This window comes from Nansenia antarctica, assembly GCF_963989245.1.
Source record: "Nansenia antarctica genome assembly, chromosome: 9".
In the NCBI taxonomy this organism is placed as follows: Eukaryota; Metazoa; Chordata; class Actinopteri; order Argentiniformes; family Microstomatidae; genus Nansenia; species Nansenia antarctica.
The window spans coordinates 30319800-30336899 of NC_137679.1; the positions used below are offsets into that span (position 1 = coordinate 30319800).

General features: G+C 45.8%; 1 protein-coding gene across 1 annotated transcript; it reads left to right on the forward strand.

Annotated features, from left to right (window-relative positions):
- The first annotated feature begins 8634 nt into the window (after window positions 1-8634).
- myef2 (myelin expression factor 2) lies at window positions 8635-16580 on the forward strand. Its single transcript, XM_080539254.1, has 16 exons — window positions 8635-8797; window positions 9482-9732; window positions 10473-10525; window positions 11475-11482; window positions 11594-11687; window positions 12326-12520; window positions 12691-12844; window positions 13018-13067; window positions 13188-13248; window positions 13420-13527; window positions 14203-14253; window positions 14493-14603; window positions 14844-14942; window positions 15530-15705; window positions 16006-16057; window positions 16210-16580. The coding sequence occupies exons 1-16, from the start codon at window positions 8664-8666 to the stop codon at window positions 16371-16373; spliced, it is 1761 nt and encodes a 586-aa protein (XP_080395380.1). The 5' UTR covers window positions 8635-8663; the 3' UTR covers window positions 16374-16580.
- The last annotated feature ends 520 nt before the right edge of the window (window positions 16581-17100 follow it).

Here is a 17100-nt window from a genome sequence, read left to right on the forward strand (position 1 = left end):
AACAGACGGACACAAGAGGCAAACTAATAATAAAAGGATTTATTAAAATGATGGACAAAAGAATAACCCTACTCTAACGGGGCCTAAGTGGGGGGAATGTGTGGATGCCAGAGAACTGGATAATGTAAATGAGGTGTGAGTGGAACTGTACTCTATGTGTCTGGGTGTGAGTGTCTAGCGTGCAAAACTAGTGTGGTGTAGATATGTAGATGAGTGAAGTGTTGAAATATGTACGTGTACTAACCAGTCCAGAGCAGAGAGGGGGAATAGTCGGCAGGCAGGCAGACGGGGGGGTTAGGCAGGAGGAGTAGGCGGCAGGCAGGCAGGGGGTTAGGCAGGAGGAGTAGGCGGTAGGCAGGCAGGGGCATAGGCAGGAGGGGTGGTCGTTAGGCAGGCAGGGACATAGGCAGGAGACGTAGTCGATAGGCAGGCAGGAGGTCTAGGCAGGGGGAGGCAGGTTCCTTTGGGGAGCGAGGATCAACAAAGAAAACAACTACGGTTAGCAAAATACCAAACAAACAAAACTCTGAAGAGAAACTACTTGAACGAGAAGAGACAACAGGGAGAGCCAAACTACTAACCACATGGGTCAAAATAATCAAGCGTCGGAGGAAGGTTTCTGGGGCTTCTTATAGGGCTGCCTCCTCCTGAGTTGATAGCTGGACCCAGCTGTCTCCACTTGAGCCTGATGAGGCTCAACGAGCGCCAACGAGGCAGGAGGGGGCGGAGCCGATGAGGGATTCACAACATATAGTGTGTTAATAAGTGTTAATAAAGGGACCAGATCGTAAATTCTCCTTGCCAGAGACTCCTGGCTCCACCCGAGGAAGAGCTGAGCTCCCTTGCTGTTGGACATGACACTTTGGACATTGCAAGATGTTTGATGAAATACCCTTTCATCCATTATAGATGCTCACAATTGCATAATCATAAAAGTTATATGAGGGGGAAATGTTCAGTTTATCATTGAATAGAAATCTCTTTATTGACTATAATATATATAGATAATAGTACATAATTAGTTTCGGTATTAGCCAAGACAGGGTCATCTGTAGGGCTCAGAGTGAGACAGAAAGAGACAGAGAAAGCAGAAGTAATTGCTGCATACTGTCGTGTTTCGTAATATAAACGCGTGAGACAACTGTTAACTAAATATATCTCGTACTTTATTAACCATCCAGTTCCACCATTCAATCCAATCTGCCCGCTTTCCCACTGCGCATGCTCTCCCCTCTATCCCCAACTCATTCCCATTGGTCTACACTGTAGACTCTACAGCATAAGCGTCACACCATATATTTATTATCATTATGTTCTAACTAACATAATACCACATCTCCCCTTTCTAGAGACAAAGGGTAGACTGCCTTTGCCTCGTCAGACCTTAGAGGATTATTCTGCCTCTTTTGTTGTAAAGGTCTGTCCCTGTGTAAATCCTGAACATACGTTATACCTATAGCGGTTTGTGATCCATAAATCTCAAAACTAACAGGGCTACTAAAAGTGCTCAAACTAGACCCCATCCAACGTAACATGGAATAACTTTTCTTTAAATACAACAGTAACATTACCCATATACTCTTTTTTATTATTTTTAGGGTAAACAACTTATACAAACACTTGTCCACATTTCTCAGTTACATGTCAAACCTCCTAGGTTTAACCACTGCTCTCCCCCCCCTTGTTCTGAGCGTGGGAGTCTCTGCAGGTGGGGCCTGTGTTCCGACTGCAGGTGACATGGGAGCCTGCCCAGGGGTCGGGTCTGGGGCCGGCTCCGGGGCTTGTTTCTGCGGCGGGGAGCCCCTGTCTTGTGTAGGTGTGTGTAGGGGTATTAGATGCTGTCGGTTGCGTCTCACCACCCCCTGGGGCAGGCCCACCAGGTAGGACCTCGGAGTAGAGTGATTTCGGAGCACAGTTCCCGACGTCTTAGCATCCGTGACCCATACCTGCTCTCCCGATGACAGGTCACAGAGGGGTCTTGCACGGTGTCGCCGGTTGTAGTTTACCGCATCCGACCTCCCTTTCACCTCCTCTTTCTGCGCGAACGCGTCGCTGTCCGGCAGTGTAGGGACCAGTCGAGAGGGCAGCACTGGCACCGTGGTGCGCAGACGTCGGCCCATGAGGAGCTGGGCTGGGCTGTACCCACTCTGAAGGGGTGTGGCTCGGTAGGCGAGTAGAGCCAGGTAGGGGTCGCTCGCTTTTTTCAGGAGGTTTTTCATAGTCTGGACTGCCCTTTCTGCTTCACCATTACTCTGTGGAAACCTTGGGCTGCTGGTGATGTGTCTGAACCCGTACGCAGCAGCAAAGGAGGTGAAGGCTTGACCAGAAAACTGAGGCCCATTATCCGACATCAGGACCTCCGGGATGCCATGGCGGGCAAACATGGACTTCAGATGTACAATAATGTCAGTGGACCTGGTGTGAGACAATTGGGCAATCTCAACATACCTGGAGAAGTAATCGACGACGAGTAGGTATGTGTCTTTTCCCAGGACGAACAGGTCGGCCCCCAACTTCTGCCATGGTCTTTCAGGGCACTCTGACGGCATGAGAGGTTCTCGGGGATTCTGCCGCTCCTGAATGCATGCCCTGCAATTGAGCACCATTTAATTTACCTGTTGGCTGAGTCCAGGCCACCACACAGACTGGCGGGCGCGCTCCTTGCACTTCACAACACCTTGGTGTCCTTCGTGTAGTCTGGCCAGCACGTCGTATGAGTAGCGCATCAACCGCATCCTGAAACGCTGGATTCTTGGCGGCAGAAGATCCAGGGCTTGGCCTCCCAGTAAGCTGAGAAGGGGTTTATGGTCGGTCTCCAGGCAGAAGTGCTTTCCTATGAGGAAATCCTGGAACCGTTCGCAGGCCCATGTGAGGCCCAGGACCTCCTTCTCGATCTGTGCGTATCGTTGTTCTGTGGGAGTGAGGGACCGAGACGCGTAAGCCACAGGCTTCCATTCAACCCCCCACCTCTGGAGCAGAACACCTCCCAAGCCGAACGAGGATGCGTCGGCTGACACTTTGGTGTCTCTCTTTTGATCATAGACCGCCAGCACTGGAGGAGAGGACAGGGCTTCCTTCAGTGTTCTGAATGCTGTTACCTTGGCCACGTCCCAGGCCCAGCTGTTTCTTTTCGAGAGAAGGTCACGGAGCGGCTTGTCTTTTTCTGCTAAATGGGGAATGAATTTTCCCAGTTGATTGACCATTCCAAGAAAGCTTCGCAGCTCGCTGACGTTTGCGGGCTCCTTCATCTCCATGATGGCCTCCGTCTTCCTCGGGTCTGGGCGGACCCCTGTAGCCGTGACGATCTGGCCCAGGAAGACCACCTCACTCTTTGAGAGTTCACATTTGTCCATATTCAGGGTGATGTGGGCCCTTTCCACCCTTTGCAGTACTGCGTGGAGTCGAGCATCGTGCTCTTCCTGATCCCGCCCCCACACCAGCAGGTCATCGATGTGGCATATCACACCTTCCAGCCCCTCGGTTACCTCCGCCATCATGCACTGAAAATGTTCAGGTGCTGAGGCAATTCCGAAAGGAAGGCGGTTGAAATGAAACCTTCCGAATGGGGTGATGAACGTAGTGTACTTGGCTGATTCTGCTGCAAGTGGAACCTGCCAAAACCCCATGTTTGCGTCCAGTTTACTGAAAACCTTTGCTCCGGCAAGCATCCCGAGGCTCTGCTCTATCGACGGCAGAATGTACTTCTCCCTGCATACAAACTCGTTCAAGCCGGTCAGATCCACACATAGACGCACTGATTTACCGTCCTTTTTGGGGACGACCACCATGGCGGCGCACCAGTCGGTTGGCTCTTCCACGCGGCTGATGACACCCAGGTTCTCCATGCGCTGGAGCTCATCTCTGACTTTCCCCATCATGTATGCTTGTTGTACCTCACCCAGGCCACTGCACAGCTTGGGGTAGGTCGTCTTGAGGGTCTCCATGTTGACGCTGTTGACACGGAGGAGTAAGCCCAGGGCTACGATGGCTGGCCTCCCAAGCAAAGGCGTGCTCAGGTTATTCACCACATAGACCTTCTCCGTGGTCTGCTTGCCTCCTCTCCCCAGCTGCAGCTTGGTGAACCCTGCCACGTCCAGTGGCATTCGTCCTGGACCAAACAAAGGTTTCTCTGCTTTGTGGAGAATGGGTGGTTGTTTGTTAGCAAACATGTTAGCAAAAACAGCCTGTGACACAACAGTGACATCGGCTCGAGTATCGAGCTTGAAGGTGACCTGTTTTCCCATCACTTCTATTTCTACAATCCATGGATCAGCCTCTGACGTCACAGAACCAAGGAACCAGCCCTCCTCCTCTTCTTCAATACCGTGCACAGCTTTACCTGCAAGGCACACACGCTTGTAGTGACCCATTTTTCCACAGGAATGACACTTCACCTCGTTGGCAGGACACTCCAGCTTGGGGTGTGGCGCGCCACCACATTTGTAGCACTGGGAGCTGCTCTGGCTGCTGTGTGCCTTTGCTCCAAAGCTCTTATACATGTTAGGTTTGGGCTTTTCCTTTGGCCTCCCTTTAAACACTCTGTCTACAGAGCTGACGTCCATCTGCACTGCACTACTGCTGCTGTCACTCCTCAGTGTGCTTTGCTGCTTTTTGATCTCCTCTGATTGTCTCGCCATGTTGATAGCTTTTTCTCAGTCCAAGTCTTTTTCCATTTGCATGCGTTCTGAGAGCCGCAAGTCTGCCAGCCCTACCACTAACCTATCCCTGATCAGTTCATCATGCAATTGTCCATAATTGCAGTGCTCTGCCAATGCATACAAGGCAGTGACAAATGCATCCACGGTCTCATTTGCTTCCTGTTTGCGCATGTTAAATCGCGCACGTTCATACACAATGTTCTTTTTCACTACAAAGAAAGATTGAAAGCCATCCTTCACTTTACTGTACAGATGCAGGTCTTCCTCGCTGAGTTTCAAACCCCTCAAAACATCGTCGGCCTCATCTCCCATACAATAAATCAAAGTGTTCACCTGATTATCGTCAGAGCTGGCGGCTAGATTGCTTGCCTGTCAGAACCTCTCAAATCTCCGTATCCACTTTGTCCACTCGAGCGGCTTAGAAAAATCAAAAGGCTCCAGCGGCTGAATGTTGAACGTCGCATTTGTAGTAGCCAGTGGCGGACTGGCCACCGGGCAAGCCTGGCAAATGCCAGGAGGGCCGCGAGACTCTGGGCCGCTCAGAATGTATTATATAAAATATATATATATATATATATGTAATTTTATCTCTGGTGATTTTCATTGAAAATAACTTATTTCAGCAGACCGCGGCCCAAAACATTTTATATCGGCCGGGCCATCCACACAGTTCTGCATCACGGATGCCCAGGGCCCTAAACCAATAGGAGCAGAGCTCCCCTATGGGGCGGAGCTCCACGATATAGAACTGGAGTATATCTCCATAACTATCGTAGTCAGTTCTATATCGCCAGTGGACACGCACCTCATGTCATCATTCCGTTTATAACAGCAGTTAACGTTACACTGCTTTCATTTTCAGAATGGGGGAATTTGATGAGAGCGATGCAGTTAATGTGCAACAACTGGATGCAGGGAGCAAGTGTAGTTGGAAGTAGGAATGCACCGAAATTCGCATGTATTGGGCCGGAAATAGCACAAAAAAAATCGGTGTGAAAAGGCTTTTGAAAGAGATATTGACTGATGACTGCCTACTGATAATACATATAATTACAGCAAACATGTAGTTTGGCATCTGTCCTCTGACTTTTTATGTTAACAATCCGTGTTGCGTGTTGCGTTTGGAAATAGGGCTGTTGTGTCGCAAATGCCAGGGCTGTTTTTTGATCCCAGTCCGCCCCTGGTAGTAGCCATTCTGCTAGCTTCCTCTTCCTCTTGCGGCACATTAACGTTAGCCAGCTGCTCGTCTTCTTGGTCGCTAGCCAGCTCGCCTTCAGCATGTAACGTGGAATCGCTCATACAGCCTGTCGATTAGGCACATCACTGGTTTTTGATTGATTGATTGAAAACGTTATTAGAAGATTTGCAGAAGTAGGTACCGTACATGAAAGTACATATTACATACAAGGTCAACTAACAGGATAAAAACCCAAGAAAGCCACTGGCTTATTTCAATTGGGGTCCTTGATTCTCAATTCATCGTTACATGTAAGACAGACAAAAAAACTAGTACTATCTACAAGATAATACAGACAAATAACTAGTACTATCTACAAGATAAACATACATCCATCATGGGAAGAACAATACAACAAAACATAAGGTATGTACAGCGGGTAGGACAGGTGGGGACATACACCACAGGTGGGGGCGGGGGACAAAACACAAAGTATGTACAGTGGGTAGTTCGGGTCTTTTAATCTGATTTTTGATTTAGAGGGTCCAGTTACGGATTGCAGCCTCCTGTAAATGTTTTTTGAGAGTGGTTTTGAAGGTGGGCAGTGTTTTGCACTCCTTTAAGATTATAGGAAGGGCGTTCCACATTTTTACTGCATAGTTTGCAAACGAGTTTAACCCCTTGTTTGTGGTGCAACGCGGTTGAACGTGGTTCGTGGAGCTTCCTCTGGTATTGTATGTGTGGACGTTGTTCACTTTTTGGAAGTATGTTGACAGGTACTTGGGTGTCTTTGTGGTGTAGCGTATCTTGAAGACCAGGCCCAGTGCAAGCTGCTGCACTCTGTCAACTACTCGTAGCCAATCAAGGCTCAAAAAATGAGCAGCGGTTAGATGTGTCCTAGGGTTGAGGCCTAGCAGAAGCCTAACCAGTTTATTTTGGGCTGTCTGGAGTCTTGTTTTTTGGGCCTTTGTGGTTCTATAGTACCATGATGTTACGGCATAGTCGAAGTGACATTGAATGAGAGCTCCTGATAGGGTCCTCAGTGTGTTTTTACTGACAAGTGAGGATATCCTGTACAAGAATCTAGTTCTATGGTTCACTTTTTTGATTACTTTTGCTGCCATTTTATCTCCGGAAAGATTTGCCTCTAAGTATGTAATATCCTCTTTTCTTGTGATATTAATGTTACCCACTTTTATTTTGAAATTTACAGCCTTTCTGAGTTTAGATGGGGATCCGTATAGGATGGTTTCAGTTTTACCTAGGTGTATTGATAGTTTATTGTCAGCTAGCCAGATGCAGATTCTACTCAGTTCAGTGCTTAGCGCTTTTTCCACCTGCAATATGTCCCTGTCAGAGACCAGCAGAGCCGAGTCATCCGCGAACAGGAACAAATTGCAATCACATGCTGATGACATGTCATTCACATATATTAGGAACAGTAAAGGTCCCAATATGCTTCCTTGTGGAACGCCGCAGGTCACTGGGAGGGGGGGGGACAGTGTTCCGTTCACACTAACCACCTGTTCCCTCCCCTCTAAGTAGGATTGCATCCAGCTCACCGATGTTCTATCGAACCCAATTGCTTTCAGTTTATCTAACAATATGTGGTGATCTACTGTGTCGAAGGCCTTCTGGAGGTCCAGCATGACCATGCCGCAGTACTTGCCCGAGTCCACCTCATGGTTGATGTGGTCGTTCAAATAGAGAAGGCATGTGTCAGTGGAATGGGATGTTCTGAATCCTGATTGAAATTCATACATCAGATTTTTTTCGGTAAGGTACCTATCAACCTGTTCATAAACTATTTTTTCCATAAGTTTCGAGATGGAATTAAGAATAGAAACAGGTCGGTAGTTGCCTGGGTCTAATTTGCTTCCTTTTTTATACAGTGGGGTTACCCTTGCTATTTTAAAGTCAAGGGGGACGTGTCCCTGTTTGATGGAGAGGTTTATTATGTGGGTGATGATTGGGGTAATGGAGGCAGCTGAGTCTTTTAGAAATCTGGCTGGAATATTGTCATGGCCCGTGGCCTTTTCTAACTCCTCTCCATGGTGTCAAACGATGAGGTGTTTAAAAAGCTGGGCGCTCTACACAGCATAAGCGTCACACCATATATTTATTATCATTATGTTCTAACTAACATAATACCACACATACCAAGAGAATATACTGGACATTTATTTGTTTCCCATTTTTCAAATGACAGTGATATTACAGTTATATGAGTTTATTTGTATTTTATTAATAAAATGTCACACGTGCCTAAAGGACACTATATCCTTTTGGTTGCAGAGTGGATCTAAAATGTTATTCTGTACTCTTCTTTTCCAAGACAGCAGTGCATTCCCAATCAACCAATTTCTTAATTAGTTTCTGCTGCCAGTGCAACCAGATTTATAGATTTTCAACCACTGAAACTGATCATTCTGAGAAAGTTCATGACATTAGATAGAGAACACATACCGTTATCCTAAACCAAAGGAGAAATGATCCTGATTCTGATTCATTTCTGCTTTGGTTTAGAATAAAGGTCATATATGTATGTGTTATTTAACTGGTGCCTGTAATGTTATTACATGAATCATGTGAATCATGTGAAGTCATCACATCAATCAAAACTTGCTAAATATACATTACACAAAATATGGTTGAACCTACTGCAGTATCTCAAAAAACACGTGATCAGTGGTTACATGGGATTTCTTTCTCGTCCAAGTCTCGCGTTGTTTGAGGTTTTGATCCCTACAGGTTTTAAACTGCGCAGTGTGAACGCGGCAGAACCCCTCGCTACAAGCTACCTAGCTACTACTGACCCAGGCACCATTATGGCTGATAGTGATGAAATGACTCAAGAAACCGAAGAAAAGCCAGAGGACACGACTGAAACTGCTGCCCCGATCACAGCTGAATGCGAAGGGCCGTGTGAGCCGTTGGAGGAGAGCACGAATGGCGTGAAAACGTAACTAACATGTTTGATTCTGATGCTGCAGCAACCGGCTAACCACGGAGACCAGGACTAGCTAGCTAATTTAGCTAAGCATTATTCTTTTATCTCCTTACTTAGATCTACTTCTAAGTCTAATGCTTGTGTCTATCTAATTGTTTGTGTCTGAACAAAACGGTATAAAAAGCGAGTAAAAACCCCTACTAGTAGACATTGTGACGGTATGTAACATGGCTATCGTGGAAGGCTACATTAGCAGCAGCGTAGCTAGCAGCCATGTTTAGTTTTGTCTGTGGCTTTACGGCCCCATTCATTCAAGTGGCACATTATTTTCAGTACACCTACAATCAAATTGTCATCATAACAGTGTCCCTTCTTATTTTGGAACTAGTTTGTGCTAGTTATAATCTTCGTTTAAATTGCGATGTTTTGATGCATCACAGCAATGCCATTTTGCCCCAATCAAGCTGCTTCGATGGCTGTTAATTTGGCCATATGGACAGTAAAGTAGATAATAGCTCAGTGTAATAGGTGAAGTGTTCAACAATAGCCAGCTTCACTTTGCCATCCTGCAAGTAAAGTTGATGGCTTGCAACGTGTCCTTTATAACTTTATAACTAATTCCAAATCGTAGGATCCCACGTTAAGGATTAATCACAGCTTCCATTGATTGACTCTCAATTGTCTTCTCTCTTTCAGAGAAACTGATGAGGCCGAGCCAGAGGCAGAGGCAGAGGCCGAGGCCCCAGCCACTGAATCCCCCAACGAGAAGTGTGATCTTAAAGACAAGGCCTCTGGGAACCGAAGAGGAAACCGCTTCCATCCCTACAAAGACAAACAGGGTGGCACAGGAGGAGACAAGAAAGCCGGTCACAAGAACCGGGTGTTCATTAGCAATATCCCCTATGATATGAAGTGGCAGGCTATTAAAGATCTAATGCGTGAGAAAGGTAATTTCTCCAGAGGTTCAGACAATTCTCCCTTTCTCTCCAGTTGATCAGAAGCACTTGTCCTCTCTCCCTTCTGTCACCAGAGGATTCAGCCACTTAGCTCTAGGCTAGATCTTCTCAATCTCGTTTGGAAGGCACATACTGCAGATGTTAGTGAGCTAGTAGAACAGTGAGATAATAGGCCTATTGGTTTTATTTCCATTTTTCTCATGGGTGGACACCAATTTAGCTTGGACTGAAATGTGTTGTGTATATGAGATTGTTATTTTGCTATTGGTTTTTATGATATTGACAGCTCCAAAATGTAACCTCAGACTAGTAGTAGTTTTGACTACTGTTGAATCTGATTCAGTTGAGTCTGTTGTAAGGTGAAACATAATTGTATGAATGAAAATATTGTCTTGCTGTGCACTGCCTATTGAAATATTGAGTATCTTGCAAGGTGAGAGGAAACCAGTTAATTGCCATGACTGGAATCTTGTTGATCAACTGTTGAAGTCTTTTGAATTTCCCAGGTTGAATGTAGCTGTGTTTCTCTCTGGCCTTGGCCTATGGGTGTCTCAGTCACTGCCCAGAAAGGCATGGTGTTGTCTGGTGGGATGTTGGTCTGGGCTGACTGTTGATCATTAATGGGACTTCTCCATCTGTAGCGGCGTAAACCAAGGCCAACGGCGAAGTGATGACTGGTGATTTAAATGCCTTTGTTCTCTTGGTATTTTTCCTTTGTATGTCTCATGTAGTTGGTGAGGTTACATACGTGGAGCTCTTTAAGGATGCAGAAGGAAAGTCAAGGGTAAGTGATGTGGACTACCTGCTGCACGAGGTTTTAAATTCCCTCTGCAGTGTCTTTATTATCAAGTGCTCTTTAAGGTAATGATCCTCTGGGTCTGTTCATGTGATGATGTGTTCCTGAACTGGAGAGGGGTTGTGGTTAGAGCCTGTTATAGTTGGCTTGTAGATTGATATCTTTACGAAAGTGGGATGCCTTGTTGATTCTGGAAAACTAACTTGAATTCATGTGAAAGTAGCCTACACCTTTGTTTACATTGTTGTAGTTTTCAATTGGTGTCAAAGTTTGGCAGTTTGACAATTTTTTTTAAAGGGAAACATGGATTGTGTTTTTGTGTCACTGATTGATCTTGACTTTTAGTTACGTTATAATAACGGCACAATTCACTCTTTAAAGGAACAAAACAAATTCTTCTCTAAAATATTGTAAATGTTTCTCCCCCCCTCCCCTCAAACTCCCATAAAAATGACCTGCTTTTTTTACAGCTGTTTGTAAAACAAACACCACAATGCATTTGTGTAATGTCATGAAAACCCAAAGCAACTCAAGTGGTGTGACCATCTTTAAAAGTATTTCATACAACCGGTATCTCCCCCTGAAATTTATTGTTTGTGTTAAATCTGATAACACCCAAACAAACCTAACACACCGGACCTCCCATTGATGATGGTAATGTCTCTCTGCCCTGGAATGGTCTCCTATAATAGAGCAAAACTAATCTCATTGACCTGCTGCACTCATCGGCTGACCACAGATAAAACACATTCACAAATGAAAGTCTGCCATCTTCAAACACCTTTATGCAGTACAGAATCCACAATCAGCATGGTGACAGATGTGGAATAATGCTCATGTTTTCAGTGTTGTCCGATTCTACTGATATTCTTTGTTTATTCCTTCCATGGATGTGGATTTGTGTTCTTTCGGGGTCCGTCTGCTGCTGCCTGTTTAGGGTTGTGGGTAAGAAGCTGTACTTTGTCTTCTCACTAAAATCACCAGTTGCTTCTTATTTAGGCCTGTATGGTTTCTTCAACTAACGACTGCCCTCTCTCTTCCGTGTCCGTCCTCCAGTGTGGTGGAGTTCAAAGATGAGGAGTTTGTGAAAAAGGCCATTGAGCTCATGAACAAGCATGATTTGAATGGAAGGCCACTCAACATCAAGGAGGTAAGGACTGCTGAACACAGCTCAGACTGGCACATCCGCTTCATTATATTCTTTTTTTGTGATCAAATTTTTATTTTGATTTTATGTACAAACACACAAAGGACAATGACAAAACAATTACCAAAATACACATCATTTCATACCTGCATACATTCCCCCTACCCACCCTCCCACACCAAGGTCTTACTCCGCCCAAAAACACTCAAGAAGGATTTAAACCAGCTCAACATAAATGCCACCAAATAAAATAAATAAACATAATAGGATAAACATAAAACATTAAATACTATAATATTCAAATATCAATACCCACCCCATTACAAACCATAAGTTATGCATATCACCTCTGCATACATTCTATAAAGGAAGTCCATAAACTAATATTCTTTGCTTGAGCGCCATGCATGCTGGCCACGGACCTTTCTAGTTTGGCTAGATCTAACACAGTGTTTAACCAATGCTGATCGGACAAGTCATGCTTGATTATATTCTAAACTGTAAATCTCACACAAAAAAGAGATAATGACGTAAAAATTGTCTTGGTGTAGTCATAGAATATGAACAGTAACGTATGTTTGATTCACAGAAGTTAGATTCAGAGTGAACTATCCCTTTAATCCTGTGTGCCTGTGCTGTAGGACCCTGACGGCGAGCATGCCAGGCGCGTGCTGCAGCGTACCGGGGGAATGTACCCAGGGGGCGGCAGAGGGCAGGACGGAGGTCCAGGTGGGATGAACCTGCCCCCCTCCATCACCAACAACCCCAACATCCCCATGGAGGTCATCAACAACCTTCATGCCGGGCGGCTTGGGACAACTGTGTTTGTGGCCAACGTGAGAAACACACTCTCAGTGCACCCGTCTTTCTCTCTCTCCGTGTCTTTCTGCCTCTCCTTATGAGTCCCTCTCCCTTTCTTGTCTGTGTCACTTACTCCTGAGTTTGAGATTGTGCACACGATAGTCTAGAAAGATCTGCCTTTTTCTCATGTCATTTTGTCTCTCAGCTGGACTGGAAAGTGGGCTGGAAGAAGCTGAAAGAGGTGTTTGGCATGGCGGGGATGGTGAAGCGGGCCGACGTGAAGGAGGACAAGGATGGCAAGAGCAGAGGGATGGGAACTGTGACTTTTGAACAGGCTTTTGAAGCTGTACAGGCCATCTGTATCCTTCACAGATACTAATGAAACAAAACAGTTGTGCCTACTCTTAGTCCAACCAATGTGTATGAAATGAAGAAGAAACCTTAATTGATAAGATATTAAGCCATTTCTGTAATATCTCCAATAGTCGCATATGCATGCCTCAGAAGTGTTCCTTGACTTTGAACCCCCTAGCCATGTTCAATGGGCAGATGTTGTTCGACAGACAAATGCATGTGAAAATGGTGAGTGAGGTTATTTTATTGTAAATTCTTCTGAATATTCTTCCTGTGGGTGGGTTTTGAAACGCATAACGTTGTGAAGAATTATTATTATACGTGATGAATGTTTATGGTTTGCTACAGGATGACAAGTCTGTACCACCAGATGATTTCTGTCCAGTTGAGAAATCACCTCAATTGCCAAGTGAGTACAGACTCTTTCTCCGTGAGAATCTCTTACCAACACCTGTCCATTCATTCATTCAGTATCTGCTTAGGTGTCACTGTCCCTACACTCCTGTGAACAAATATGGCAAACTATGTTTAGGTGTGCAAATGTTAACTGCTCCGACCCTTCTCTCTCGTGTGTCTGCAGGAGGTCTGGGAGGCATCGGGATGGGCCTGGGGCCGGGAGGTCAGCCCATCAACGCTAACCGTCTGAGTGGAGGAGGAGGAGGAGGCATGGGCTCCATGGGCCATGGAGGTCAGTCAGCCCCTACACACAGACCTGAGCCTGCCTGGGGGTTCTTCTCTCAGTACAGTCCACTCCACTTGATATGTCAACCAGGGACAGAAACATTCCCATGGTTACAGTCACCTGGATTAAAGAAGCACTCTGTTGCATTAATCTAATAGTCTGGCTTGCTGCGCACTCTGACAAATGTCATGTTGTACATGACCTGGGCCGACGGAGTGAAAACAAGGATTGGGATTTGATTTGGGAAAGAAGCTGTTCTCACGCTGGGTTAGCGTAATCCCTCGGCAAACATACAGTCTGTTACTCTTTAAACCATCCAGACCCGTAGTCCTCGGTCATACTGACCTGGCTCATCCAGGTCACAGAGATAAAATAGTCGATCTGTCATGAAGAGCTGGTCAAAATCATGAAGTCCCCCGGCCACATACACACACACTGAGACTGACTGACAGTTCTCTTATTGACACACATCCACCCTTCCGGTTACTGACATGACTCATGTTTGGTTGACCCTGCAGCCTTGGTTGCTTGTGAAAGGATTTGACTTTAGTGAGGTGATAAAAGTAGATCAAATAAATCCACTTCGATTTAGAGGACGTTGCAACTCTTTAGTCTGATTGGTAGTAAAATAATTTTGTGCTCCAGTTTATTGAAAGTGAAGTGTGGTTTTGTCTGTCATAGGTATGGATGGTGGGCTAGGGTATGGTGGAATGAGCAGACTTGGAGGAGGAGGTACGGTCTTTGTCTGTCTTTGTCTGCACACTTGCTTTCAGATAGCTGGAGAGCACGTGTGAAACCCTATCTCGTTTATTCCACAATGGCAGATTTATCACACGTTACCGCACCAAACTCAAACACTTACTCAGAGATCAGGGTGATAAAGGACTGGTAAACTGTTTACCTGTGTTTTTCTTTCTTTTTTCCTGACGATTTAATTCCTGAGTCCTGATTCCTAGTTTTTCTTGTTTTAGGGATGGGAGGAGGTGGTGGGAGCAGCGGTGGGGGGTTCGGAAGCATGGATGGCATGGGCAACATGGGCGGTTTCGGAGGCAGAGACATGACCCCCATGGGCAGGATGGGAGGTAAGAGACCACACCCCCCCATCTGTGTTTAACTCACCGCTAAATCTGCACTGATCTGAAATCACTAAGGAAAAGAAGACTAAATACAGGTCCACCTCATTGCTTCTTCCTCTTCAGTGTTCAAATCAGTGTAGATGAAGGAAAGGAGACATTTAAGACTATTGACATGCATCCTGTGTGTCCATCCACTCTCAGAAGGATGTTGAGCTGAACTCTGTGAAACCTGTGCTCCCTCTCTAGACATGTACCGCTCAGGGATGGGCGGGGGGATGGACCGGGACTTTGGCCGCAGCGACATGTCCATGAGCCGAGGGTTCGGGGACTCGTTTGGAGGAATGGGTAAGTACTTCATTACCACAGGAACACTCTTCTCACTTCCTCAGTCACCTCAGTGCACATCCATATCATTCATCCACCAGCAGCATGGCCACCAGTCCCAGCAGAGCAGGCATGTTCTGGCTACAGGGTGATTTGGCTCAGAGCTAAACACCTGTATGGAGATGTCGAACTGTTGGCAAACTGTTAAGTGTTTATGTGGTGTGTGTTGTGTTATGCCACAGGCTCTGTGTGGGTTGTATTTGGCTGATGTGTGTCAGTGATTTGCAAGTGTTCTCTCCCTCAGGATGAGGCATGAGCAGTTCTAGCATGAGGCCTTTGGGCTCTGGATTAGGTATTAGATCTCTCTCTCTCTCTCTCTCTCTCTCTCTCTCTCTCTCTCTCTCTCTCTCTCTCTCTCTCTCTCCACACATGCCCAATCCTTTACAATATACATTAAGCGGGGGGTTGGAACGGGGCAACTGTCAGTTGGCACTCATCTCCCTGCCCTGTTACTCATTACCTAACAGTATTGTTCCTCCAGTATCTGAACTCGGCAGGGCAGTGGGGGTTGCTCTTTGAGATGCTAAATTGTGTGTGTGTGTGTTTAGGTGGAGGAATGAGCAGTCTGGCCATGGACCGTATGGGCTCCAGCTTTGACCGTATGAGCGGCGGTATGGACATGAGCCGTGGGTTTGGGGGCTACGGCGGGGGCGGAACCGGACACATGGGCGGGGGGATGAGCGACCGGGGCTCCAAAGGAGGATGCCAGATCTTTGTGCGGAATGTAAGGAGCTAACCGAATACCAACTGGGGGGGGGGGGGGGGGGGGGGTTGTTGTTGTTAAGATGTACCCCATGTGTAGCTAATGAGTCACATATGATATCCATTCTGTATTTATGATACTGCGAGCCTGATCTCACGGAGCCAGACAGTGTTCTTATGAATATTGCATTAACTCTGGAGAGATTACCGCAAGCCGGTCTACAACAACAGTCTTACAAAATCAATACTGAGACCAGTCCAAAAAAGTATTGATCAATGTTCTTCGTAGTTTGTTTCTATACTAACTCCTGTGTTGTTTCAGCTGTCGTACGATCTGACCTGGCAGAAGCTCAAGGAGAAGTTCGGTCACTGTGGTATGTCTCAGTCATTATGAATCCTGTGTGATCATACTATGATCATACTATGATCATACTATGCAACATATAACTGACATAATCAGTTGAGTTAAGAATGAGTGTATTTAGTGTTACTATACTAATGATCTCTCTCTCCCTCTGTCCTGCAGGCCAGGTGATGTTTGCAGAGATCAAGATGGAGGGTGGCAAGTCCAAAGGCTGCGGTACGGTGAGGTTCGACACCCCGGAGAGCGCCGAGCAGGCCTGCAGAATGATGAACGGAACCAAGATCAACGGCAGGGAGGTGGACGTCCGTATAGACCGCAATGCTTAGTCCCTCGCCTCTCACCGTAGCCACGTTATCTCACGCCCACCCTCAACCCTCTCGCCAACGCCTTTTTTGTTTTGTTTTAAAAACACATTTTTCCACGTCTCTCCACTGTTTCCACTGTTTTGGATGTGTACAAGGTTTGTTTATATATACCGTGAGACTTGTTTTTTTCTTTTGATCTTGTTTTGTAAACCCTTTTTAATTTGTGGGTCATCGGTTTATTTTCAAGGAATAAACTTTTTAATTTTTAAACTTGGTTGTATTTCTTTACTGAAGGATCAAAGGCTTTCAGCCTGTTTATGGTGTGTGTTGAATACAAAGGTTGATACCAAGTAAACACTAGGGGCTTATTTCACAGACAAGGCTTAAGCCTAGTCCTGGACTAAGTCACTTGATGTAAAATCTCCATTGAAGATGCTTTTTAATCTAGGATTAGTCTTAAGCCATGTCTGTGAAACCGGCCCTAGATGAGTTGGAATGTTATTGTCATACTGCTGTTTATTGTGCCCTCCTTGGGCTTGTCAAAATGGCAAGCCAATGCTTAACTAGGCACCAATGCAATGGTGTTTACGTGGTGACCAGTGAGCTGAATGGATCGGTAATAACTAGGCTTGCATTTACACACAGTTTGCAGACTGAAAGTTCTCAAAGTTATTCCCAACCCTACTGCATAACTTTATTTTAAATAAATAAAGCTTAACCTCCAGCCTGCCAACAACTAATTCATCTA